Here is a 27,486-nt window from a genome sequence, read left to right on the forward strand (position 1 = left end):
AGTCTGAAGCTGTGTGATCCTTGCAGCAGAGCACTCCAATTTTTCAGGGTTATCAGGGTAAAGATTTGAGCTCGGCTCCATGAGCCTGTGCCAGGTCAAGTGCTGAGGAGCTTCTGACGTGGGAACAGAGCCAGCCTCAAAGAGGCTGTGGAGAACAGCAGGAATAACTGAACTGACTCGGGAGACTTGAGCACTTCTGATATCTGTAGCTGTGCTTATTTGTGTTAAACCTGCCAGACTTGAATACAAAGATGCCAGGGGCTCTTGGCTTTTCTGAGAAGCATGGTCCAAGGATGGGCATGGACTCAGGGATATCTGTTATAGATAAGACTAAAGTTCTGTTGCCATAGAGTTTAGCAGTGAAGAAGTCTTTCTGATCGGGGGGCTCGAGTCAAGGGAGCCTTGGCACGTGATGTGAGATGCCCCAAACCACGTTTTTATCTGTGTTTGAAGTTGGGGCAGGAGAGTGATAAGTATTTTAGGTTCTGGTATGATGTCTACCATAAGTTTTCAAAATCAGCTTTCGTATTTCATATGAAATGTTTTAAGATCAGTTTAAAAGCAATAAAAAATATATGGAAAACAAATTCCATAAGTATTTATTAAACACAAAGACACCTCCCTAGAACTGAAAGTGTCTAAGCAACAGGCTCCTGTGAACTGAAAAATTGTCCTGGAGAGGTATCACTCTATGCTTGCTTTATTAGTTCACACTTTTCTGGCCTCTTTCTATTAGTTTTGTTGAGGACTGGGTAGATGGACTGGGAGAGATGGAATAAATAAATTCTAGGACCAATTCCAAGCAGCTGCTATCCATCAGCTTTTCCCCCCAGGGACTATACCTTAATATAATAGTCAACCTCGGTGGCCTAGCACGCCACTGTGGTGGAGTTTCAACGCTTGCCTGGGAAGGGAAGGACAAGGGGGGGCTGCAGGAAGTTTTAGGTGGCTGAACAGGACCATATTTACAGTTCTCTGCCATGGCAGCCACAGCCATGCTGGGAGAGCCCAGTATGGATAGAGCAAATGCTCACAGAGGAGAGTTTTCCATAGCAGAGCTCCTGCATCACTTCCCAAGCAGCATGTCCTGAGCCAGCAGAAGCTCCCCCCTGCTGCTGGTGTAGCTGGTGAGGGGCTTTGCCAGCATAGCTCTGGTCACTAATAGCTATGATTTTTTTTTTTTTTTTCACACTTCTAGACAACAAGCAGGGCTGGCAAGCAGTTGTCTTGTAGAATTGGCTTTGATGTGCAGTGACCAGCCAAACAGCTGTGAATGGTTGAACTGAACAAGACTCTGAAGAGAAAGCAATTTGCCTAGGGGCAGAAAAGGACATAAGTATATATGTTACCTGACTTAGCACCTGCTCTGTTCATGGTATTTGATGTAAAGCCATGAACATTTTAACCTTTTTACAGTTCAGAGTTGCAAGTTCTATGTTTAAACCTGGTATTGTCTTCCTGGAGAGCGAACAAAAAAGGGTCATTAAATGTTGGCTGCTCACATCATTATTAGACCATGTAAAAATAGAAGAACCAAAACAGTTTTCGGGCCAGGTTAAACAGCCTCACATGCGACTTAGTTGATATATCCATAGTTATTCATGCATATTATGGAAAACAAAGGCAAACGTGAGAACAATTCCAGTGCAAACTTAAGAAATGCCAAATATAAATGAATGAGGAGTGATTTGTGTTGATTCTCCATTGCCACAAATTCCACATAGTCATTTCAGCCCTATGCTTCTCTTCAGAAGGGCATTTTTCAACACTGGCAGTCCTGACAAAAGTGCATCCCTTGACCTGCAGGGAGTGTGAGTTTTCTGTACTGTCTGCTTGCTCTTGCACTGCTTCAGCAAAATCCGTGCCCTAGCAAATGGATTAATGCCTTGCTTCTGTTTGCTCCCTCTCCTTGGTGTAGCTCCAAGTGCTCCTCCTCAGTCTGTCACTGTCCTGACAGTTGGAAATCACAACAGCACAAGCATCAGCATCTCCTGGGATCCTCCCCCTCCAGATCACCAAAATGGAGTCATCCAGGAGTACAAGGTACACACGGTGTCTGATGGGAGGGTTAGGGAAACAGCCTGCTTGAATTACAGAACAATAGCACTGTTTATGGATTTAGATTCTGACAGCATTTACAGCTGTCCATATAATTATATGGAGAAACAGGACTGACTGCCTATGGATTTCTTTATTATCATTATTATTATTATTATTATTATTACTACTACTACTACTGTTATACTAAAAAGCAGAAACACCATGAAATTGGTCTGAAAGAGAACTGTAATTTCTAGCCCGTTTAAAGTTCTTGTATTTCTAGCTTTTCCCTGGTATGGAACAAGGGGAAGAGAGGGTATTTTTTGTAAGTGGCTTCTAAAGACAGGCAGTGAAGTCCCTGTCTTGGAGTACCTTCAATCTAGCAGCAAAGCTGGCAGGAAATTTACCTCTTATTTCCTCTGCAAAAGTGCTAATCTAACACTTCAAGGTCAAAGTCAAGGACTGTGGCTCTGGGAGAATTCAAGACTTCTTCCGAGTACTGTCTCTGTCAAGCTTCAAAACTTAAAGTGCCAGGCTGTTTGCTCTGAAAAACAGGTTGAACACAACTAGTATATCCAAAGCTTGCTACATGACAGTTGCTTGCATTCGTTGTATTTTTCTTCTTTTTTCTTGCTATGATGGCTCAAAATACGCACTCGTTATACATTAAATGTTGTTGTAGTCTATTTTCATACTATGAGCACTTTTGCACAGGGATATTTTCACATTAAAAAAAGCACTCTGTTACTCAGGTGGAGAAAATGACTGGGCGAGGTTCAGCCTTGACACAGCATGGAGCACAGTTTGGTAAATTAACTTTGCTGTGGCTGGCCTATATAACCCAAGTGTGAAATGTTTAATTGAAATGGGTCAGGGCAGCTTTCTTGACAGTCCCACAAAGGGTGGAAATGGTGACTGCAGCTTATTTCACATAAAAAGATTTTTTTTCCCTGCTGTGTCTTGAGGGAACACAACATGAAGAAGGGAGAAAGTGCTTGGCTTATAAATCAGATAATGGTTCGACCTCTTCCAGCTTTCACTTGGTCAGAGAGATGCAGTAAATGCTCACAGTGTTTATGTTTAGCATAGCACTTCTTTTGTTTTGCTTTTAGTCAATATCAAGATTCATTAATCCCAGTATTTTATTGATCAAATTTTCATATCAATTAATAATTATCCTTTGGCTTAATTTGTCTTGATCCTGACTCCAGTAAAAGTCAATATAAACCATCCAGGGCTCATAGGCAAACGAGTAAAGCACACTCCTAAACCACAAAACATGTAGATATGAAACCAAGTTGGCTGATGGCTAATAAAAGCCAGGTTCCAGGTGAGTGCTCAGACCTCTGGGCTGTGTGTAAAACCAGCTGGAGTCACTACCTATTACAGCCCTCCTGTGTTAGATTAGATGGCTGCCTGAGTAGTGAACTGGCTACAGTGAATGGTGCAGAGAGTCTAATATTTACTTGAGTATAAAATAATTGCTGAAGTTCCACAGTGCATTGTCTAAGAAATTGAAAGTAGATCTGTTGATTCCGCTTCAAACATCAGAATGCCTGTAAATTCATTCATGAATTAAGTGCTTTTAATTAGAGGCATCTTACAGCTGTTGTAACCTTAGACCAGGACAGACAAGGAGTGGAGGAATTAATGCAATAGTTACTCACCTTAGTGCATTCTGGCTGGCAAATAGGCTCACCTTAGGTTTAGGAAAACGAGAGAATTTTTTTTTCCTCTTCAAATCTTTCTCAGCATTTCACAGAAAAAAGGATAGGGTGTGGTAAAACACTGAGCAAGGTTAAAAGTAAGTGTGAAGATATTATTGCTTAGATGCATTAGTTTGTCACTGATAGTGGTTCCACGCTTAGTGTTTTCTTCTGCTGTGATTTTTATGTAAGTGTACATGTGATGTATTTATGCACTGATTTTTTTGTGTGGTAGTAAATGCTTTCTTAGTAATAGAGAAGCAGTATTTTCAGATAGCATTAACTGAAGAAACATGCCTAGAAGTTAGTTTCGAAACCTCTTTGGAAAATCCTATAAAAAAAGCAAGAGGGGGACATAACACTCTGAATTCATAGACTTCTCATCACAAAATTCCCGTTGTGATTGTAGGGTGGATTTTCTGTTTAATTAGGTAATATTTGAGTGACAAACTGATGCCTGAATTCCTAAACAATTTAAATAATCACAAAGGCAGCGGTAAATGTGAGACTGTGCTTATTCCATTTCAGAAATTTCAAATATCCCTCTTGTGCAATGAAAGGAATTTGAAAAGAATTATGAAAATTGTTTGGTCTTTAATGCTTTAAGAAGTGTTTCAACCTGTGTTCATATTGTTAGGTATCCTTTTGCTATTCAGCAGGAAATTTAAAAGGAAAAAAATGTGGGGTTTTTTTTCAACAAAAGGTTTGATAAACAAGATTTTGATTAATGTATAACACCTCTTTTCCACTTGGATGATCTGGTCTGTGCTTCTAAGAAGTGTAAGCACAGAATTTGCACTCCACAGAGAGCCAGAGTCCAGAGAAGTATTTCCAAGCAGTGTTTGCAGCTGGCTTGGTGGTCCTGTGCTAATCTGGGATACCTTGCTGAGCTAAATCATCCCAATTTCAGCTATTCCTGGACAAGTAAGATTGTCGAGAAGACCCAAATAAGTAAATTGCCATGAAATACCTTGATATGTCATATCTATGCACAATGTGAAGAATTTCATCTATTTTAACACATCAACTTTTGTCCCAGATCTGGTGCCTAGGTAATGAGACTCGATTTCATATCAACAAAACAGTAGATGCAGCCATTCGGTCTGTAGTAATAGGTGGCCTATATCCAGGTATCCAGTATCGTGTGGAAGTTGCTGCCAGCACCAGTGCAGGTGTGGGAGTAAAAAGTGACCCACAACCCATAATAATTGGTAAGTTATTGTCTGTTCTGTTATTTTGTTTTGCCTGTTTGTTTTGGTTTTCCTTCTTCTCTCAGAAATGCTTTCATACATCACTTCCAGATAAAAATCTGTGGGGCAAAAGAGGAGATTTGACTAGAACTGGTTAGTTAGCTTTTATGTCCTACTGCCTACTGGTTTTGTCTTTTCCATCTGCAGAGTTCTTGCAGATGATGAAGGGAAGTATGTTCCCAAGACATGAAAAAATGCAGATTGCCTATTGAAACTATATTAATGTTTTGGGTTTTTTTTTAAACTAATTTACCACTTCTGCAGGTTGGCATATGTGTGGAACAAACAGCCCAAGCTCCCTTTTCCATTTGTTAAGATGGCTGGAATATTGCCTTACTCATTCCACTGGTGCCTAAGGCACTATTTAACCATTGTTTTCTGAATGTCTAAAGTCAGTGTTTCTCAGGCATCCCAAGAAGACAAGCCTCCTCTGTCAAAGAAAAAATAGTCTCTAGACCAATTAGAGAGCGAAGGTAGCATTATCATCCCAGCCTTTGAAATAGTTGTTTCTTGGTAGTGGTCTCCATGCAGAACTAATTTCCTGACCTTAGGGAAACACGGGTTTTGTTTCTTCAGATTTTTTTTTCCTGAATATAAAATATAAAGGCAGGAACAGTATGGAAGACTAGAAGTAATTATGCTTAGCCAACCTGAAATGAGCCGTGCGAAGAGGCATCTCTGCATCTCTTTTGAGTGCACAATACAGGAATTTTGTTGCCTTTATCTGTATGATCTAACTTAGTTATTACTTAAATGGACATCTGTTTGTTTGTTTGTTTGTTTGGGAGACTGCTGTTGTTACTAAATATTTTCTTTCTAGAAAATGTTGTCCATACCCTGTCCCAAAAACGGACTAGTCTATTACATGTAGACCTTTAGAAAAGGCCATCCCATAAACATTGCTTAAATGTTTACTGATATTCTGATTTCCCATTCATTGAAACACAAGCTAGGGTACTTCAGCTTTGAAGTCTCACTGGAGACAGAAGTACAAGAGTGGAAGTGAAGGTAGCAATTGGTTTAGAAAAGGCAGCCACAGAAATACCAGAGAAAAGAGGGGGGAAAGATATCTAGAGGTGAAAACAAAAAAATGATTTTTGAAAATGCAAGAAACCCACGACCTTTTTTTCTTTTTTTATATCCCTAAGGAGTCCATCTAACCAGGCACAAAATACACTGCACTTATTCCAGCAAAGCACAAGTTCGTTGCACTTTAGCTACATGGGTAGCCTTGCGTCACTTAATGCGTTGTGGGTTATACTTGCACCAAAAGTCTTTGCTGGATGATTCCCAGAGTTCTTAGTGATATTTATTTGTTCTTTAAATAATCCCAGAATGTCTGCTTCAGCAGGTTTGTCTGGTGACACTTTTGCACATTTGCGAGTCATTTGCATGAAAAGTAATGGAGAGTAGTTTCTGTTGGGGTTATGTTTCTGTTGTCATTTCTGCTTCTCTTTTGGGAGCCTGAAGCTGGATGTGTTTATTACATATATGGTCTATATCTCCCTTTTCTTTAGGTCCAATTTTGGTATTGATTATGAATTGCTATCAGTTATATCTCAGACTATAAATTTGTTTGAAAAATGTAACAGAGTTTAAGTGATACCATTTCTGAAAAACTCGAGTTGGCACCATTTAATGTTTGAGTGGGAATCGAAATTGTAAAATATGAAAATTATTTTAAAATAAATTTGCAAAAAAAGTTACATGGATTTTTAATGAGCTAATGAATAATATCAAAGCATCATAATGAATGGGAAAGCATTATTGAATTATTATCTTGTAATAGAGTTCTATATGGTCTAGTGCTTATCTATAGCATTTAACAACTTGCAAACAGAATGAACAAATCCAGAAATGCTGAATTATGGAGAGAACAGGTCAGTGGTGCAAGAGAGTTAAGCTGTGTTTCTAAGCAGTAGAAACTTTAATAGTCATACAGAGTTTAATTTAATAGAAATACAGAGTACAGTGTATAAAAAGAGATGTTATTTTTAAATACAGGATTCATTCTTCTAAAAATGTTTCAGGTGGGTTTTTTTGGTTTTGGGGTTTTTTTGTTGTTTTGTTGTTTTTTTTTCCTGAAAATAACTGTTTTTCATGGTACATAGTCAACTACTGGCCTCCCAGAGTAATCTTAGATAACTGACCTGTGACAATCCAGATAGTAAAAACAGGAGAATAGGAAGCAGTAGGAAGTATATTCTTCCTTTTGCTAGAAATTGTCTCACTGTTACAGGAATCTTGTGCCCATACTTGAAGCAGGATGTTGAAAAATTTTATGGAAGACTCAAAGAAAATCACGAATAAAACTTTTATGATCACTAATGATATGCTAAAAAACATTCCCTTGGAAAACCAGAAGTAAAATTGGAGATAAGAGCAATGCTGGTTAATGTTGTAGCTATTATTTCTCTTCATCAGTTGGCCTGGTCCCTCTTACATTCCATCATTGGCATAATAATATGAGGAACAGCTGCAAACTTTCACAGTAATAGGTACAATCGAATCTGATGTGTCTAATTAATTTTTGGTCCAACAAATTAGTTTTGTTCTTTATTACTCTCCAATGGGAGGAAGACATTATATTTCATTATGTTTTTGTCTTCAGGAACAATGGAGCGTTACAGGTCGCACACTTCCCTTGTCTGTGGTCTAATTAGTTGAACTGACAGCATTGTTACAGAACCACCTGCAGTATATGAAATAGTACACTGGTACCTTGCATGACATATTTATTATTTCTGCTTAAATATTACATGAAGAAGTACAAGACTAATGCTGTTTGTTTCCCCAACCCCCAACAATTATATTAATTTCATCAAAAGTCAGTGGGTAACATTCATCTGTCTCCATTTATTTTTTCCATCATCAAATTCACAAAGCATATGTTATTTTGACATTTAAATGAATATTACTTTTGCAGTTGTAATTGCTAGTCACGGAAGGGTAAGAGCAAACAGCCAGACTGCAAACTTCAGAAGGTAATTTGGAGACAGATTGTATCTTCCTCTAGAAGAGAGGCAGAGCGTACAATCCACTGAAACCTCTTCCCAGGTTCTTTGCAGTTTGCTCTTGTGTCCTCCATTTTCAAAATACTGTTTTCTGATCTTAGAGAAGACAGGATGCTCAGATGTTTTTGGAGGCTTTTGTGAAAAGAACTCATTCTTGAATCCAGGAGCATCCACTCCCAAAGCTGGTGTCTCCAAAGCACCTCCCTGCCTGCTCTTCTCCTTGGTAGCACGGCTGTGTCTGAAGCAGTGCCAAGACAACCTGTTTCCTCACTGTCCCACTGCTTTGGCCTCTCCTTCAAAGGGCACAGAAATTAACTGCAAGTTAATGGTAATTAGAGCAACTCCAACTCCCATGCTGATTTCTACTAGAAAATCGATTTTGTGTCTGGAAGAGCATGCCATGGAGAGCCCCTTTCTATTAGTTTTACTGTCAGCCCTTCCTCTTTCAGCACTGGGGTGCACCTATGGATTGGTTCCGTGGGCAGAAAAAAACATGGAAAATCAGATAGGACTGCAGGACACCAGTAACTGCTGCACTTTTTGTACATCTGGCAGCATCTTTCTGTGGGACCTACTCTGCTTGTGGGGAGCCTGTTTTGTTCCTTGCCCAAAATGACTGCAAGCAAGCCAAGCTCTAGCACAGCTTCCACAGTCTGATTGCAAAAGCAGACAATCATCAGTACTAAATACTGGCGTGGTGCTGAAATAGAGGAAGCCCAGTAAACTCACTGGGGTCATCAGCAGTGTGATAGCAATGGCAGGCAGGGCGCTGCATTTCTTCCTGATTAACCCAGCCCAGCTCTGAACACCACTGAGGACCTGAAGCTGCATCTTGGCAGGGGCAGGGCTGGGCAGAGGCAGTCCCAGGGGGACCTTCTCAAAGGATCCCCTTTTGTAAAACATGGCAGTGTGAACTCCGGGTCACCTGCAAGGAGGTGTCCATGGAAATGGGACTGGAAGTGTCAAGACTTCTCAGATCTGCTTCAGCCAGACTCCCTGAGTGCTGGCTTTAGGCTGAAGCCTAAAAGCTCTGTTGGAAGAAGTGAATCTAGCCATTGCTGAATTATAGAAAAGGAATGTGTACATTTTCACAGCATGGTGTAATGATACAATACTTTTAATAATTTCCTCGGACTGACCATTTCAGTGTTTTACTGCAGTGTTCAACTACCTTTATGTGTGTGATAGACTCTCATAATTGAGAATCATATTGTTTGCATCTTCTTTGTCTCAGTAGAGTAGCTACTCTTGCAGCTCTTCAGCGTGCATACAGGCATCTGGTAATATTGCATAAACATTTCAAGGATTGAGCCATATAAATGCTTTTACTGGAAATGATGGATAACCTTTCATGAATTTCAAAACTGCAGATGTGGGCAGTTTATATACAATATACACAGAATAAAAATTGGGGATTTTTTTAGAAAAATATGTTCTGCATTTCCTAATTTTAAAGCTAACTATTTTTGACAATTTGAAAGTGCTGGCTCTAGAACTAAATGCTATAGCATTTCCTGGATTTCCATTCAGATTTTTATGAGCATTTGTTTTCAAGCCAATTGCCAAGCTTTTTCTTTTAGAAAAGTTCCCTTCTAGAGAAAGAGGGGCAAAAAAACAATGGAAGCATCTACTGGAATTTACAGTTTTCTACTGTAATATACAATTCAAGATCCTATATAGTATTTTTTTGATGCACGTCACTTGAATCGGTATTGCGAGTTATAATTATTTCTTGCAGGTTGATGTTAGGAATTTATATGCATATTCTAAGTGAAAAAATAGCATCTGTTGCTGTGATTGTTTAGTGCTTATGGTGAAGTGTGTGATTTTCTGCTTTGTGTCAAAAATGGTACACCTAGAATTAGTATTAACTGTTTTGCCCTTGAAATAATTCCTGGAAAATGCATCTTTGCCCCAATGGAAAGTGCATCTATTTTATTGTTTATTTCAAATTTGGAAGCTACCATTCAGGGAAAATAAATGGGTTGAGTAAGAATTTTTGGCTGCCTTCTGATGTTGCAGCATATTTTGTATTTGGAATACTCATTTGGAAAAAGCTATTTCTTGATTGCTTGGGTTTTTTGGGGTTTTTTTTTTATTAGTTTTCTGTGATCCATCTTCTCATTATTGTATTCTGTCTACAATTATGGAACAACAAACTAACAAATACGTATATAGTAAAGAAAAAAGCTCTGGATCAGCATCTGTTAGATTACTTGGGAGTGTGCTGTGTGTCTGTCTTTGCAAATATATATCTGCAAAATGGCTATGGATTTACTCTAGAAACACTGAGATTGTGGTGTGCATTGCTATTTCTTAAAGTTCTTCTACTGTGGGTAATTATTTTGAGATCCATTAGTATTTTTTAATAACTTGTAATTTGCAGAACTGGTTCCACTGTGTGTTACAGAATCCAGAATAACCGCATTCTATTCGATTTCTCCTGTGCAGGAGCTCGTAACGAAGTTGTCATCACCGAGAATAACAACAGCATAACTGAGCAGATCACTGATGTGGTCAAGCAGCCTGCCTTCATAGCTGGCATTGGTGGTGCATGTTGGGTCATTCTCATGGGTTTCAGCATCTGGCTGTACTGGCGAAGAAAGAAGAGGAAGGGGCTCAGCAATTATGCTGGTAAGAGCAGTGATTTCGTTGCCATCTCAGCAGGTGCTATCGTAAAAAGGACAGGGGCTACTAAACCTACCTAAAAACCACATTTAACTTCCAGCAGAAGCATCTTGGTGACTTCTGTATGCTTGTTTTAAATGTATGCTGTGAAATTGCTGGTGTATGAGAAGCTTTAAATGCATCGCTCGGTGCCACATTTCATCATTATCATAAGGCAGTATTTTTACATCTCCAGCACATCTAGCATTAAAAATGTACAAGGAGGGTTAACTGTTCCTTTTGCCCCTTGCTCAGAAAGCCCACTGTTTGCAGTGCAGCATCATTTATATGTTCAAATATGAGTTAAACTAGACCCTTAGAAAGAAAGTTAAAGAGTTTTTGTCTTCTTCATTCCTGTGAATTTCCATGTCTCTGAAGCCATGTGCATGACAAATAAATGAAGGTGCTTTATCAGTGACTTCATACCTGTAGCTGGAAGAGTGATAGAAAGAGAAGTGTGGTCAAAATTTACCTAAGGCAGAAGCCATAAACAGCTTTGTCTTGGAGGCAGAACATCTTGGAATGTTCTCTTTCATTAAATGTTTGCTCCAGTTATAAATTAGTTTCTGAAAACTACATTTGGAAAGTTAAAAACACTTGCCAAATGAAAGTATTTTCATCTTTCCCCAACCTTTGTTTTGTGTATTATTCTGTTTTCAGGGTTCTTACGAACTTTTGGGAAGTCAGATGAACTGTCTTAAAATGGGTTACTCTGAAGCCTAATTTAACACACAAAACCCCTCAACTCTTCAAATATTGCAGTAGGTTCTCTTGTAGTTCTCATTAACACTTAAAAAGAGAAAACATTTGCCCAGTTGAGGACAGAACATATTTAATGTTGACATTATATCACACTAAAGTTACACGAGTGTCCTTCTATTTACAAGTTATCAAATGCAAAACCAGGGACTCAGGTTCCCTAAATGGCTGAGCAACAACTTGCCAAAAACCCACAATCAGTCACAGCCAAACTGTTCCCAGTTCAGCACAGCCATAGTCAGACTCCTCAGTCCTGACTGGGCTCACTAAACTAGCAGGAAACTATTCCATGTTGGTTTTTAATCCTTCCTGCTGTATTTGTTTTCTGGTGGCTTAGTGAAAGGACAAGATGACATCAGATGAGCAGTGGAAAGAGAGGAAGGAGAGACCAGTGGCTTTTAGACCTTGTTGGTTTTTATGGAACCTCACTTTTTGTCACCACATGACCTCTGTCATTCATGGGTGTGCTTTGTAGCCGTAACTTTTACTCTCTGAGAGGTGAGGTGGTTTTAACTGAGAAATTAATATAGATCTCACACTCTTATACATGTGCTGACATGAAATATCATTCTAGATCCCAAGACTTTTTCAGACTAGAGACAGCTGTGCTGTTATTTCTCTTAGGAAGTAGTCCTACCTAAAGCTTTGGACACAAGCTGAGACTAGATTTTTCCTAAAAAGGAGGATTATTAGTCCTGTATGTGAGTTGGCATATTGGGGTGAGGGAGAATTGAGAGCAGTCTGGTATAACTTGAGGAGCGTAGCTGTAAATAATTATAAACAGTTTGTCTTGTGCAACTCATTCCTTCTCATGGTGTTTGCTGCATCTAAGTGTGATGTGAACATTGATTGCATCATGAAATTGTGTATGCTTTCAGCAAGGAAAGTAGATAACAGATCATGCTTCAGAGTTCATCCTAATGTTTATGACTTGGAGAGCAGCATGTCCGCGCAGAGAGTCTTCCAATGTGACTGTCAAAATTCACTGCTCATCATTCCAACCATCATTTCTCATTGGCTGCTGGCTGGTTGGTGCTCTAAGCTCAGCTGTTATGCCCTGCTTATGATAGTCAATCCCAACTGAGTAATTTCCAGAGGAAACTCATGCCCTGCAATTAGAGCTTTTTGCCAGGGTGTGTAACTCACAATGTGTTTGCTTTCTTGTTTTGCAGTTCAGTCCTTCACCTTCACCCCTGCAGGTACTGTCCATTAGTCTGTCTCTTACCTCACCAACACATCATTGCAAGCATTAGCTGTCAAAGTGTTTATGAACATGTGAGATATGAAGAATCAAAACCAAATACAAGGAGAAGTACCCTGGCTGCCTATCTGTGATAAAATGTAGCATTCATTCTCCTCCTGATTCCAGGGAAAAGTAAAATCTGCCACCATTGATGTCACTATAAATCTGCATACTTAACTCATCTAACTCTCTGAAATGCAGTTTTGAAAGTAATTTTCAGGACCAGATGCTTGAACTAACTTTACATAAACAAGCATTATTCAAATATAACTGAATTTTGATTTTAAAGCTCAAACAGTTAAGCAGATCCAAGTGGAGAAATAGAACTTTCTTCCACTTTAGCTTACAGTTAAGTATATTTTTACCTTACCGTGAGGTGTTCAGACCTTCAAGCAATCTAGTCGCTAACTGTTGCATTCATTGACTTTACAGGGTTTTTGAAATTGAAGCATTTGGATGTTTTTCCTACTTACCCAGCTCAGAGCTGGTATCCTATTTTTCTAATCTTTAAAAAGATAGCATACGGTAGACTATTATCATAAGCATGATTAAAGATACGTGAAGGATAAATGAAGAGTGGCTGAAACAGGAGGTTTCAAACCACATTTATTCACCATATGGATAGTCAGGAAAAATAGAGTATACTGCTAATAGTAATAATACAAACAATTAGCTTCTCTCATACTTAATCTCAAGATACAGAAACTCAAAACTAATTGTACCTCAGCTTTACAGTGTTAAAGGCTGACAAATCCCGACGTTTTCCAGCAGAAGTCTGTCAAGTTTTTTGAATGTAGTTTGGCCCCTCAGTTGCTTTTACCAGAGCTGTCTTCTCATGCTCAGTGTAGCTGCTTTCTCACTCTTGCTTGTCTTCAGCCACAGCTTGTGTTTAGCCTAGGAGGAAAGAGCAGATGACCAAAGGTGGTGGTGTGTGCCCCAGGAGCCCATGACATTCAGAGGGAGAAATGTCTTTGTGGAAAAGCTCTGGGGGCTCAGGATTGCTCCTCTAGCTTCCAGGCAGGTTTGGTCAGGTTACTGTAAGCTATGGCACAACACATTCCACCCTAAACGCTTTGCTGCCTTCTTTTTGAGACACAGCATCGAGTTTTTTCCAAAATTCAATAATCCATCTTTGCATTTGGTTCCTATGACTATGCCACGGTCGGCTGTCTTGAGCTGTGGTGCATTTTCACTGTTGTGTTTGTAGCACACATTGGCATGCCACAGGGTTGTGCTGGAGCCACAGGGTCTGAGCATGATTTCCTGCTGTTGATCCACATGTGCTGGGCAACTGGGATATATCAGAGGTACTGCCAAAACCATTATTTTTTAAAAGCAATTTTGACATCTTGTGGACTTTGTAGAACTATTCTATTTCCTGGCTTATAATAATTTTTGGAGGAATTGAACACTGAAGTCAAGTCCAAAAAAATTTTTAATTTAAAAAAGTATTTTCTTTATGACAGAACAAAGTGCATGTTTCTTAGCTTTAAACCCAGCGTTCCATAACAAACTTCGTTAATTCTCTAATATTGGAATTTTCCCTTGATAATATCACTTAGAAAGACATACCTATGCTTGTGGAGGTTTGACACTCACAACTGTATGTTGTTCCCTTCAAAGTTAACATTCTTAAGCAGTTTGAGTTTAGATACAATTATTTAGACAGTGGTATGTAGCTTTCAGAATCTGCTCAGAGACAGCTGTTGATGAATTTTTACTGAAGATGAATTTATCCTAATATACTCAGATTTTAGAAGGTACACACTTTTTCTTCTGTCATCTGCTTTAAATTCTTCCTTCAGAGGGCTGCAGAACATAGAGATTTAATTGTGTGGTAGAGAATTGAATCTATTAGTGTAACAATCATATGTCTAGTTTATTTCACACTCAGAAAAAAATCCCCTGTTATTTCTGGTGTGAATATTTTTTGTTTTATTTTTCTTCATCTGTATTTCCCTGTATGTAGAACACAGAAGACTAAAAATAGTTGTTTAAAGTCCAAATCTGCACAGTTTTGTAATTACTTGCTTAAAAAGTTATTTTGGGTTCATTTGCAGATTATGGGTCATTCACTAGGATCACTTGTTATTTGTTTTCTGTTATTAGGCTCCTGAGATGTACAATTTCTGCTTTGTGACTAAACCACTGTAACGTGTGGGAGAAGAGCAAACAGAAAATGTCAGGCAGTTTGTAACGATTTGTGTCAGGAAAGAATAACTGATTGAGTTAAATACTTACAGCTTTTTGTCTTTGTGAACATTTTCATAAGCACTGATCAATGGCTGCAATGGTCACAAATAAAGTGACATTGATAATCGCAGATAAATCTTTTAGTTATTTTCAGTTGAACTGACTCCAGTAGCTACTAAGCCACAATTCCGTATATCACTGTTCTTCCACTTCCCTTTCCACCATGACTCACCAGGCCTTGATTCTCAGTAGTATCAGTGCTACAAAACATAAAATTCAGCTGATATGTTTGTTAGATTACTGTAAGTAGTAGTGTCATCATCTGCAGCTGTAGAAGGACCATGCATTTTTGTGACCGTGACATATTCTCAGCAAAACCAAATCTGGCACAGGGGCACTAAACACAACTGTTGTCCCTTTTCAGCCATCTCTCCTGTAATATAAAATATGGATTAGTCTCACTTTTGTGAGTTTTTGTGAAAGCTAAAGTACTGCTGCAGTGTTTGGGTTGTTTTGCTGGGTTTTTTGTTTATTTGTTGGTTTTGTTTGGGTTGGGGTTTTTTTATGCTTATCTTTCCTGTGCCTTCAAACTCGTCGTGCCAGTACCCACTCACCAGAATATTCAGGTGTTTTCAAGTGTCTAGGCCATCAATCATGCAAAAAAAAGTAAATATGTATTTTAACTTACGAGTAGGTAAGCTTATTTATTGACTAGTGCTCCTTGGGATTAAAGATTTTATGAAACCCAGTAAACAGAAAACGAATTTAAAATAGAGAATCATGGAACGTTACACATTTTATGTGCAGCTCCTGAAACTGTTAAATGAGGATAAACTATATGACAGAATCATCCAAAGGTAGACAGAAGATTTGATGGAATTTTTATGTGCTGATTATCTGTTCTGAGTTAATGCTTATTAAAAGAGGATTAATCTACATTCATATTTGACGAACAGCTTATCAGTAAAAGGAATGAGACTTGGCTGGCAACATTAAAGTTTTCATTTGCAGTAGGAAAATGTGGCCTACTAGAGATAGGCATACAGAAAGCTTTCTAAAGCTTTCTAAAGCTTCCTTGCCTCAGAATGTCGACTTACTATACATTCATATTTTTCCAGTTCTAGCAGGCATGAAGATTAAGTTTAACCTTGTCAGATAATATTAGTAAATGGTTTTGGTACCTCCTTAAATATTTAATAAAAAGCATGTGAAAAGCTCCTTAACGTATGCTGTTTTTCATACAAAAATATACAATATAATTTCCTGAAATATTTATGCATTTAAAATGTACTTTGGATTTTATTTCTGCATTTTTGCAGTCCTTGAAGTATAAGCTAGTGGGGATTCCTTCAAAATCTCTCTATACAGAGGTTATTTTTTCATCTTCTTTTGAAAACCAATCTCATCCCTGCAGGTCTTCAGCCTTTCTAAGAAAATGTATCAGATGCAAAGACTGCCGAAAGAGCTTTTTAGCTTCCTTGGTGATAAAAAGCAAGGAAGATGGGTGGGTCAGTGATAGGGACATCCTTCCCTTCCTCCTCTTACATTGCCCCTTGAAATTGCTCTGCTGCTTTTTGAAGTGGAGACAGGATGAATAAAGCCAGCTGTCGGTGTGTTTTATTTTTACAGTGACATCTACAAGCCTGCATTGCATTAAGTATGCTCCTATTCAGGCGTTTAGGCTTGTTTTGTAATTGCAGAAATCAAACTGCAGGAAAAAATGCTGACAAAATGTATGGCAGGAGTGATAAACATAGTGCTTTTTTTGGCAGCCTGACCATATCTTGTGTTGTTAGCTGTCTTGCCTTTCACAACATTGATGCTAAAAGAAAGGCACCTTCTCTATCCAGCCTCAGGTAGCCCATTTATGGATGGCATCAGGAATGGGGGGCTTTTTGTAGCATCTCAGTGAGATGGCCACACTTCAAGAGGAATTTTGGCAAGCTTGGTTGATATTCCAAAGCCTTTCATACCAAGCACATTAAATAAATAAAATGCTTTCTGGTTTATTTTCTCATTGAGATTTCTCATGCATACCTTAGTGTACAGGGTGAAGGGTAAACAAAAAAACCTGTTTTCCGTCCTAGCTCCATACACATCACGTAACTCAGACTCGGTCTTCACTAGGAAAAACAATGTCACTGCAAGCTGTACCTTTCTTCTAACGATGGTGTGTATATTGGGAGTGCGTAAGATGATTTAACACAAGAAATTAAAAAGAAAACAAAACAGGAAGCAGTTCCTACCACCAGGATACACAGAAGAAAAAGGAGCAAATTTTGTGATCCTTGTTTTTTTTTTTTTCTCAACAATCTCCTATACCACAACAAACCTGCAGCAATTATGGCTCTGGCAAAGAGGTTTCTGTGTCATGTCTTCCTGATGGAGTTCTCATGGCATGCATGGGAGTTTTTCCATACCTGCCTACACAGAAAATAAAATGTGTCAGGCAACATTGCTGAAATCTCCTGCTAGCTCCTCGATTTTAGCTTTGCTTTATAAAGGTACACAGGGATATAAATATTTTGTAGACCACAAATATTGTTGTGGAGTTTTTTTTCCTTCATATGACATGCACATTTAAAAGGTCACGCACCTGTACATGCTGTACGAGTGGCAACAAAATTATCTCAAAATAATTTCCGGTAGATGACAGTCTAAACAAGAGCATTAATCCCAGCAGTTTTCAGAAGATATGTTTCACTGCAATTCCTTAGATCTGTAAACTTTATTTATAAAGGTTGTTATCAAACGAGCCTTTGTTTCTCATTTTTCCTTATTTCTTGTCACTTTGCCAAATGCATAAAGTTGGAGAAATCAAGTATTAAATTTGGAGGAGAGGAGGAGAAAGGAAACAGCATCTAATGTACTGTTGGCCAAGATAAACAAAGCCAGGCAGTACCCACATCTTTGCATAATCACATATGATATGCCCAGCACTTCAGATTATTCACTTTTAAGCAACGAGTGGTAACCATTTGACAGCCTGTAAGACTGTGAATGAAAGTAGCATTGCCTCTAAAATTAATTACCCACACTGTTTTACCACGTCTTGTTTTTCAAAGCAGACCTTTATTTAGTACTTTCCATACTTGCATTTTGATTTTCTTTTCATTAATTGGTTTGATTACACCCTTTCAAAATTCAGCTATTAACCATTTTGATGTGACATATGACTGCAGTGATTTTCTGATATTGGTATTAGTCTGCTGTGCAGTGAAGGGTAATTAATCACCCTACTATTCTTCCAGCAGAGCTTCCAGAGGGGCTGGTTTAGTCCCCTTTGCAGAATGTACACTGTGAAATTACCCTAGGAGTTAATAAAGTAATAAGGATTCTATAAGGTATCAAAAGAGTTTTCCCAGTGGCTTTATGTCATTGCTTATTTTTTAAATGAGTACAGAATTTCCATTGGCTGTAGTAATTTTGTCTGATTAGAATAGTGTATAATAGAAAGCCTAATCCTGAGTTAGTGTAGTTTGGACTAATACTTGGAAAATCTTGCAAATACTTTGGGAGCTATAATTTAATAGCAGGAGCACTTGTCTTAGCAAAGGTAAATAGTCTTTTCAAATGAAGGCCTATTTTAAATCAGGCTGGTCACAAACTCTTCCATTCCTCACTGAAATTCAAGCCCTCGTCCAGTCAGGGGCCTGTAAGGGTGCAGGTGTCCAGGACATTGGTATAATTTAATAGTCTGCCTTATCTTTGCCTGACAATAAATAATGGGATATAGCCACTGAGAACCAGAGTAGTCTGTTGGCTTTGATTCAAAGTATTTTTTCAGTGTTTCAGAAAAGATCATCAAATGTTGTCAATTAGCATCTCACCAGTAATATGGGTTTACCTGTATTGCCCTGAAATGTAATCCTGTTAATAAGGTAGACTAGAGGGAGGCTGGTTTTTGTCAAACACCCGTGAATGGAGACATAAAAACAATTGTCTCCCTGTGAATATGTCCTTGGCATCCCCCATGGATGGAAGACTGGAAACACTTTTTCTTCCCAGTGACACTGACGTGTGCGTTTATGTGTGGGTGCTAGTTCTTAAACTGTACTTCTAGTGGAGAAGGTGCAGCTGGATGCTTTTTTCCATCCCTTTAGCTCTAATAGAGCTGCCATCTCTTTGTGTTTGTCCTGAGAAATGACATATTTGTGTGGTGACATTATATTACTGCATTACGACATGATGTTATTAACTCACTGGTGCAATGTCATTATGTACTGTAGCAGAAGCATGCCAAGAAAACAATTTCATCACATGGCTCAGACTTGCAATGCAAAGTCATATCAAGGGGCCTGTGGTGAATTCAGGCCTTTTGCCCAGGTGTCTGCTTTGCCTTGCGAGGTGCAGAGCAATCAGTAATGTGGTGTCAATCAGTAATGTGCAGTGAAATCCTAAATGAACTGTAGACCCAATGTGCTTGAGTCTCTTTTTGTCATTTCTGTATTTTATTATGGGATGATGCCAAGAGACCTCCAACCTCGGACACTGAGCAGTTGGAATTGTTACTTTTAATTATTACTAATTGATTTTTTCCTGTCTTATATGTGTGTACGTGTGTGTTGTGTATGTTTGTTTTGTTTTGTTTTTTTTTCCAACCAAAATGCAGTCACCTTCCAAAGAGGAGATGGAGGACTAATGAGCAATGGAAGGTATGTTTATTTGTATAAAGGTCTTTCCACTGTGTTTATTTTTAAAATAAGGGATCTGAAAAGTGCTTTAGGTGATGTACTTGGGTCATTTCCCATCATTGGGAAGAGTGATAGCACTAGGAGGAGTTAAGTAGCTTACCACAAGGTTTAATGACCTATCTGTTGTGCACTTTGGAAGAAGCAAGCCCAGATGTTTCATATCTCCCAGATGTCCTGGAAGAAATGAGTAGTAAATATCACAAAGAATGTGTTCATTTGTTACTGGGATGTTTATTGCATTAATTAGACATTAGCAAATGAAGTTGCTGTTGTTTAAGACTCCTTATTGGCTCCCCCTAAATTGCTGTGAGTGAACAATTACACTTAATCGATCACAAAATAAATGATTCATGGATGATGAATAGGCTGTAGATTGATAGGACTGGATTCCACAACTTTGGCTACTCAATTGAAATTGATAAAAGCTGATAACGGGCCCATATATCCTCATCTATTTTCCCTTTGCCAATATGGAGATTGTAATTAGGCCCTGGTAATAACTTCCAATCTCCTGTTTAATCAATATTTTAGCAAAAAGAGATTAGGCCTAATGAGAGCGAGTAGATGTGGCAAGAATGCGGCTGGGTCGTCTTATTGCCGTTTCCATGGAAACCAATGTTTCTCTTAGGGATTGTTCCAGGCAGGGGTCTATAATGCTCAATGATCGGAGATGTTGCTCCAACTTCAGGAATGCTTTAATAACCCAGGAAAGCTGCAGAATTGCGGACGGCTTTTTGTTTTCGTTGGGGAGAAGAGGGTGTCTGCAGCAAATGATTTGCTTCTCCTGCTGGACACAAATACAAACAATCCACCTGCCTTGCTGAATTCCTGTTTTTCCTGGGGTGAGAGAGACACGGAGCCTTGTGGCCCGAGTGTGCCTTCTCTTTCACCATGCTCCCTGTTCAACGCTGCTCTCAAAGCTGGGAATTACAGGGATATAAAAGCCGTGCAGTAGTGGCACACAGAGATAGCTGTGGACTTTCCATTAATCCTCCTCAAACTTGTTTGCCTCTAAACCATGCAAGAGTGCTCAAAGAAAGAGTTACCAGCCTGTAGATGACAGGCATGCATTTGGGATGCAAGGGAAGGAAGAAATAGTAGCCCAAAGTCCTGGAAATGGCTGATATGGAGCAATCAGTTTGAGTGATGGCTCCCTGGAGGTGGTAATTTGTCATTCAGCCCTGGCGTAGGATCCCGTGCTGGTTCTGCCTGACTCCTGTTTCACACAGACAACGGGGTTCATTTGGATTCTGGCAGAGTCACGACGGATGCCTAGTCCCACTTCTACTGACAAAGTTGATTTGTATATAACCTTAATTAACTGCTCAAGGTCTTTAAATCATCAAAGGCTATACAATTGTAATTTGAAATAAATTAAAGTCTCCTAAACTGTTAGTTACCTATGGTGTTAAAAGAACAGTAATATGCACTCTGCCATCACTACTTAGAGATATTGTAATTTTATATATATATATATGTATATATCTTTGTGTGTATATATCTCTTTTTTCTTACTCTGCTTCAGTCGACCAGGTCTGTTGAATGCCAGTGACCCCAGTTATCCTTGGCTGGCAGACTCTTGGCCTGCCACAAGTCTGCCAGTTAATAACAGCACTAGTGGACCCAATGATCTTGGGAATTTTGGTCGTGGAGGTAGGTTTCCTTTTATTAAGTCACCCGATATTATAAAAGAGACTTTCATTAGTTAACATCTATGATGAATACTGTATAATATTTTTATCATTACAGTTCTTTCTGTGTGTTTCTTTCTTTCTGGATTTGATTGAAAATTGACTTTAAAATGTTCCTTTTGCTTTATCTCTTTTTACTTCTTTAAAATGTAAGTCTAGTTTATAATTTTCCCCGCAGTGGTGAGACAGGGTCTGCTTATGATGTCAAGAGAAATGTATTTGTGTCTCAACCTCATTTTCTTTTGTGTGGAGATGAGCAATGTGCTGTGCAGAGCAGTATAGCCAGGGATGGAGGATGTCCATAAGAGCAGAGGAGAACTCTGGAGATGCAGGAAAGATGTTCCTTCAGCAGAAGGACATGAGAACTTGGTTGCTGTCACCTTACCCATCCTCTTCCTCCTGAGGGCCTGCTCTCAGTCTCAACCAGAATCTGTGAAGAAACCCTCAAAGGTCTTAAGCAACTTTCTTTTTTGTTGGAGGAAAGGATACATAAAAGGGAACTATTTAGATCTTTTAGGGTTTTTTTTTCCATTTTGACTTGAGAGAGCACCTTAGGGGGAATGAGGTAAAGATGTATTGTTACAATGATGAATCTTTAGAGGGGTTTTTTCCTTTCAAACATTTAACTCAAGTGGGAATTTTAAGATGTAGGATTGGGATTTTTAAAATTCATAGTAGCGTTCACATCTCTGTTGTGAATCTTCCTTGGTTTCTGTGAATAACACAGATAATTCTGCATGCTGGTCAGAAGAAAACTTCCTAATGTAAATGAGTATGTAAACATTTTAGAGACATAAACAGATAAACAAAAATCAAGACAACCTATACATCAAAAATGCATTAAAATGCAAGAAAAATCAATAAAACAAAAAAACTGGTAAATATGAAAATAATTCCGTTTTGGACTGTACCAGAATCTGCTTTTGAAGACCATCCCTCATACTGGTATACATTCCCATGAAAAGCCTCTTGCCTGTGATTTGACTACTGTGACTTAAAATTACAACAAAACGCACTAGATTTATTTTCTGTATAAAAATGTTATGCAGTTCTTGTCAAAGATATTTAAAAGTAAGCAAAACTTTTGGTAATATTTACAAGGCAACTGAATTTCTGCCAGCTTCTTTGTTGTGAATATCTTGAAAATAAAACCCTTCAGTACTTTCCCATCTTTTCTTAAGCCCACAAAATGCAGAAAAATTACCATTTTCTTTTAGTATTTGGCTCCATATTACTGGAAGTGGAAGCTTATTTTTTGAAAATTTTTGGCCTCAGTGTGCATGAGGCATAGGTCCAAATTCATGCAAGAGATACAACAGTTATGTTTTAAAATTCGGCAGCTTAATTCTACCCATGATCTTTACAGCTGAGCTAGAACTTTTATTCTGGCTGGTTTGCGATCATTTATCCCTATCTGTTTCAGCAGCTGAGATTAAATGTTTCTGCATTAAGGATGTATTAGAAGTATTTTAACATGTAGAAATGGAATATTAACTATATAGATAGAACTTGGGCCTCCTTTACTGGTTAAAAGGTCTGTGATAACATAAAAGCTCAGTAAGAATTTTAAAAAGAGTAGGGTGGTATCAGTCACCCTAGAAACTCAGAAGCTGAGGCAGGCAGTCCTAAAAATTCCCTTAAGAGTGAGAGGATGATATCCTGTCCTGGATAGGCATTTGAGAGCAAGGCTGTGAGTGGGAAGCACGTGTGAGTCTTGGAGTTTGTGTAAGGTCACAAAATGGTATTACATCTCCAAGGCAGCAAGAAAGAGCTTCCCTGCACAAGTGTTTCAGCACTATTTCATTTATCTCAAGAGTTGCAAACAAAAGTTGGATTTCATAGAGTTTTGGGGAAAGTTTCCAGTGGGAAATGCGTTCTTCATCTTTGGCCTGAAATGAACAGTGTGGTGTTTTTGCTATGACAGCTTGCTGGGAAAATCACACTTGACTTTTGCTCGGTAACTATGGCACTTTGTAAAATCTCTACTTAATAGCTCTCTGAGTACTTAAATGTATACATCTCACTGAGGTCAAAGAAGGAATCCGTGCTTGTACTGAAAATTCCCAGAATGTCTGGAGAACCTCAGCTTATCAGTAAGAATGACTGAAAGTCCTTGGCTGGTGGGCAGCTATGCAACTTCCCTTTCAAGTGTGTGCACATGAATAGTTCTCCATTTTGAAATTACTGTACAGAGATGATACCTCTTCAATTGCCAGAAATATGCTCTAAAAGACAGATGTATGTCTGAGTACATCAGAGATGAGCATTTTGCTCGTTTTTACTTCCTTGAGTCTTCAAATCCAACACAGACATGTTGAGCTGGATTTACTTCACTTTATACATCAACAACAGAATTTATTTACTAAACTTCAAGCCATTATACTTTGACGGAACCGATTGTGGAAAGGAGAAATGTTCATATTGTGGATGAAATGCAAGAAGGATAGGACTGCACTTGTCTTTCACATCTCATGCTGTATTTGCACATAGATGCATTTTTGTTTGTGTACTGCCCCTGGCAGGCACATTGCATATGTGCAGATAGTAACAACATGATTTTGAAATATGAGCTGTAGTTCGCATTAATTGTAATTTTTTTTGCACTTGCGATTTATCTGCAGATATAAGTTAATACAATTAAGATCTTTTAAATACTTGATTGTGCCCATTTCCCTGCTGTATGCAAAACCAGATCATGCTGATAGACCCAAATTTAATCTCTCTTTCTGCAGTGTCTCTACTGAGCATTTGTTATTGCCATATTTATTGTTAATATTATGTTGCTGCCCTGAGACTGAAGATTATTAGGGTCCATGTTAAAATGTTCACTGTAGCACACCTGAATGCAAAAGAAAATAGTTCTGTCATCTAAATGTTCATCCCAGGGAAAAAAAAAAAAAAAAAAAAAAAAAAAAAACAACAACAACAACAACAACAACAAAAAAAAAAAAAAAAAAAAAAAAAAAAAAAAAAAAAAAAAAACCCAAGAAATTAAACCCCCCAAAAAACAACAAAAGCAAATAAATAATACCAAGTCAGTCTGAGGAGACCATGGTGTCACATTTCATTGCTGGATAAGTCTTTGAGACAGTGAGAGAACAAGTGTATTCCCTGAGACTGCACAAGACCCACATTTGAGTTTGGAACTGAGCTTAAACCCTTGACTAGGTGCAAGAATCGTCTTTTCTGGGCTTAAGGTACATAAAAATGGCTGTGATCCCTAGAGTGGGATCCGAACATCCTCACTATAGGAGTATGCATTATCTCAAGTCTGATCTAACAGTTGGAACCTGTATCTGCCATCTGGCTGTAGAAAGAAAACGGCATATAAATGAAGGATTTTTTAAAGAAGCACATTCTGGAATTGCCTCAACTCTTCAGAGTCTAAATAAATTGTAAAAATAGTAGCATTTGATATATTGACCTCTGAGAGAGCAGGAAGGAGGGTTATCTGCTGAGATGTGGTTCTCCTTGGGACATCATGCCAGTCATCATTAGATTTTTCACACTTCACTAGTCTCAGTTTCTGGATCTAGTATTCCACCAGCAAAGGTCGCTTCAGTGTTTTGTAAGGAGAGAGACTGCCAATCTAACTGATTAAAGATACAAATTGCAGTGCGGGATAGGATTCAAAATATGGAGAAAATTCAGCAGATATTTAGTTAAATATGCTATAATGGTTTTCAGGCAAATGTACTGGAGTTTTTGAACAAGTTGTTCTCCATTATCAACATCGCTTGGCCATTTTGAGGGCCTGATCACCTAAATCTCTTCAGAATACCAGATTTTCTTTCACGTATCAGGAACAACTTGCTTTTTTCAGGTTTTGTTTTTTTGTTGAAAAGAAGAAATGTACTGGCTAATGTCAAAAGGAAAATTAGATAAGTTGATGCAAAAAGCTTCAAGGAAATCAAGGTGATGCCCTTAAAAAATTACTTTGGGAGTTTTTCTACATATTTGCTGGGCAAGTTCCCTCTGTGATTTGTAAATTCTTTCATCATGTCCCTGAAGCCCAGACAGTTTCATTGGTTCTGACACAGGGTGAACGATTGAAAACATTCTTCAGTAGAGAAATATTCCAAACTTCGCATTCACAGTTGAAGGTATGAGGGGAAAAAAAAAAAAAAAAAAAGATGGTTTTAGGCAGCGAGACGTGAAGGACAAGTGGTAGGCCTGTCACGGCTGCTGATAGCTTGGCGATGGTTGTACATCATCTTCCCTTCGTTGGCTCATGGACCTGTCTCGGCTGAAATGCAAACGTGCAAAATGACACGTTTACTTCTCAGCTTAAACCTCGGTGCTTTCTGGCTTCCCGTGCATCAGTGATTTGTTTCATTCCACAGATGTGCTGCCACCAGTGCCAGGGCAAGGAGATAAAACTGCTACCATGCTTTCTGATGGGGCCATTTACAGCAGCATCGACTTCACCACCAAAACCAGTTACAACAGCTCCAGCCAAATAACTCAGGCTACGCCATATGCCACCACCCAGATCCTGCATTCCAACAGCATCCACGAGCTGGCTGTCGATTTACCGGATCCACAGTGGAAAAGCTCAATTCAGCAAAAAAATGACCTCATGGGGTTTGGTTACTCTCTCCCAGACCAAGGCAAAGGCAACAATGGTAATTACAGCTCTTATTTTCCAGAGCCCTTGGCTTTGTATACTGTATCATCTGTGCATGAATTAGGAAATTATGTTTAGCTCTGTGAGACACTGTTCGTGTTGACCTGAACTAATGCTTGCACACCTTGCCTGCATGCTGAACCTCACCTGATCACAAAATACACTGCACTGTGCTTTTAATGCTCTTTGTCCTGTGCTGGTCACCAAGCCATCTGCCTTCCATTAGGCTAGGGTAGGTGCACCTTTAAAAATAACCGAGTTAAAACCTGCCACCCCACCCCATCCGCCCTTGACTTGCTAACTGCATGTGTCGCATGTGCTTGTGCTGTCGACTAATCCCACGATGCCACTGTGACCTCTGCCGTTTAACCCTTAGCCTTGCTTTACATCCCTGACTACCGGGTGGCTGAGGGACTGGCTAATAGATTGCCACACAACCAGTCACAGGATTTCAGCACCACCAGCTCCCACAACAGCTCCGAAAGGAGTGGCAGCCTCTCAGGTTGGTTCCATCGCCGTGTGTAGGGGAGCGAGGGACGGAGGGGTGTTGGCGAGAGGCTCGCCAGGGAGGCAGAAGACCTCCCAGGCACCAGTTGAGGATAACCATAAGAGTTGCTGCCCACCAGCAAACAATGCCACATGGGACTCTACTGGAACAAAAAAGCCTTCTGCACAACCTGCTTGGAGATAACTGGAGAGTCCTTCCAAGTGGCGCTTGTCAGCACAGCTGCCAGCCTCGCCTTGTCACACCCTTTCCCTGAAACCCTCTCTGGAGAAAATGTATTTCTGCATCCATCCTCAGTTTATAGGTCTCCCCACACTGAACTTCATGAGGAGATTATTATTTTTGTTGAGTTTTTAACAGATCCCCCACTCCCACGAGCTGCTTCTAAATGCTGTTCCTCAGTGGAGCAGCTTGCAAATATTTGTAGGGCCCTGAAAGGTGACAGGGGTTTCAACAAATTGTGCCAAGTCTGCATACAAACAGGATGTAAATTTTATGTGTGTGCTGCATGTTCTATTGGAAACATGATGCATTTTCATCAGATGAAAATGATCATAGTACATGTGGTTGCGTATTATATCTGAACACACCTTTTCTCTTGATTTCTTTAATTGTGCTTACTTGTTGCTTATGTTATGTATAGCTGTCTTTTTTTTTTTTTTTTTTTTGTCAAGACAAAAACTGAAAAGGCAGCAGTTAAGATGAAAATCTGTGATTTCACCTGGCTGAAATATAAGAGCACTGAAAGGACCTACTCTTGATATTCAGAATATACCCACAGCCTTTTGAATTTCCACTTTAAGCTGGGGAAGTCCTCCCAGTAACAGGCCAAACCTAGAAATGGCTACTTTATGTCAATTTAGATGACTATGCAAACTGAATCTTGAGATAAGAAGCCTATAATCATTGGCCCATGACTCCAGTAGACAGGTGTGTTTGCAAGTCCTGTGTTCACAAGGGGGAGCATTAGCTGATTTGACTGAGACCAAAAAATAGACCTTATGGCATTGTCAGAGAGGTATCTGGAAGCTGGGTTCATTAAATACTTCAAGAAAGGTTCTTGTTCCTTGCATGTGAGATATATTGACAAGTAGCTT

General features: G+C 39.0%; 1 protein-coding gene across 1 annotated transcript in view; it reads left to right on the forward strand.

The window, feature by feature from the left end:
* The window catches only part of LOC136304974 (roundabout homolog 2-like), an 88,089-nt gene that overhangs the window by 17,532 nt on the left and 43,071 nt on the right, over positions 1-27,486 (forward strand). Inside the window, exons 6-13 of the mRNA XM_066208383.1 lie at positions 1,919-2,043; positions 4,786-4,957; positions 10,462-10,644; positions 12,609-12,635; positions 19,485-19,527; positions 21,092-21,219; positions 25,601-25,882; positions 26,261-26,386. Coding sequence (XP_066064480.1) covers positions 1,919-2,043; positions 4,786-4,957; positions 10,462-10,644; positions 12,609-12,635; positions 19,485-19,527; positions 21,092-21,219; positions 25,601-25,882; positions 26,261-26,386 — 1,086 coding nt within the window. The remainder of the gene's footprint in view (positions 1-1,918; positions 2,044-4,785; positions 4,958-10,461; positions 10,645-12,608; positions 12,636-19,484; positions 19,528-21,091; positions 21,220-25,600; positions 25,883-26,260; positions 26,387-27,486) is intronic.

The sequence above is a fragment of the Chamaea fasciata genome, unplaced genomic scaffold, assembly GCF_029207755.1.
Source record: "Chamaea fasciata isolate MVZ Bird 193981 ecotype frontalis unplaced genomic scaffold, bChaFas1.0.hap1 SCAF_2, whole genome shotgun sequence".
Lineage (NCBI taxonomy): Eukaryota > Metazoa > Chordata > Aves > Passeriformes > Sylviidae > Chamaea > Chamaea fasciata.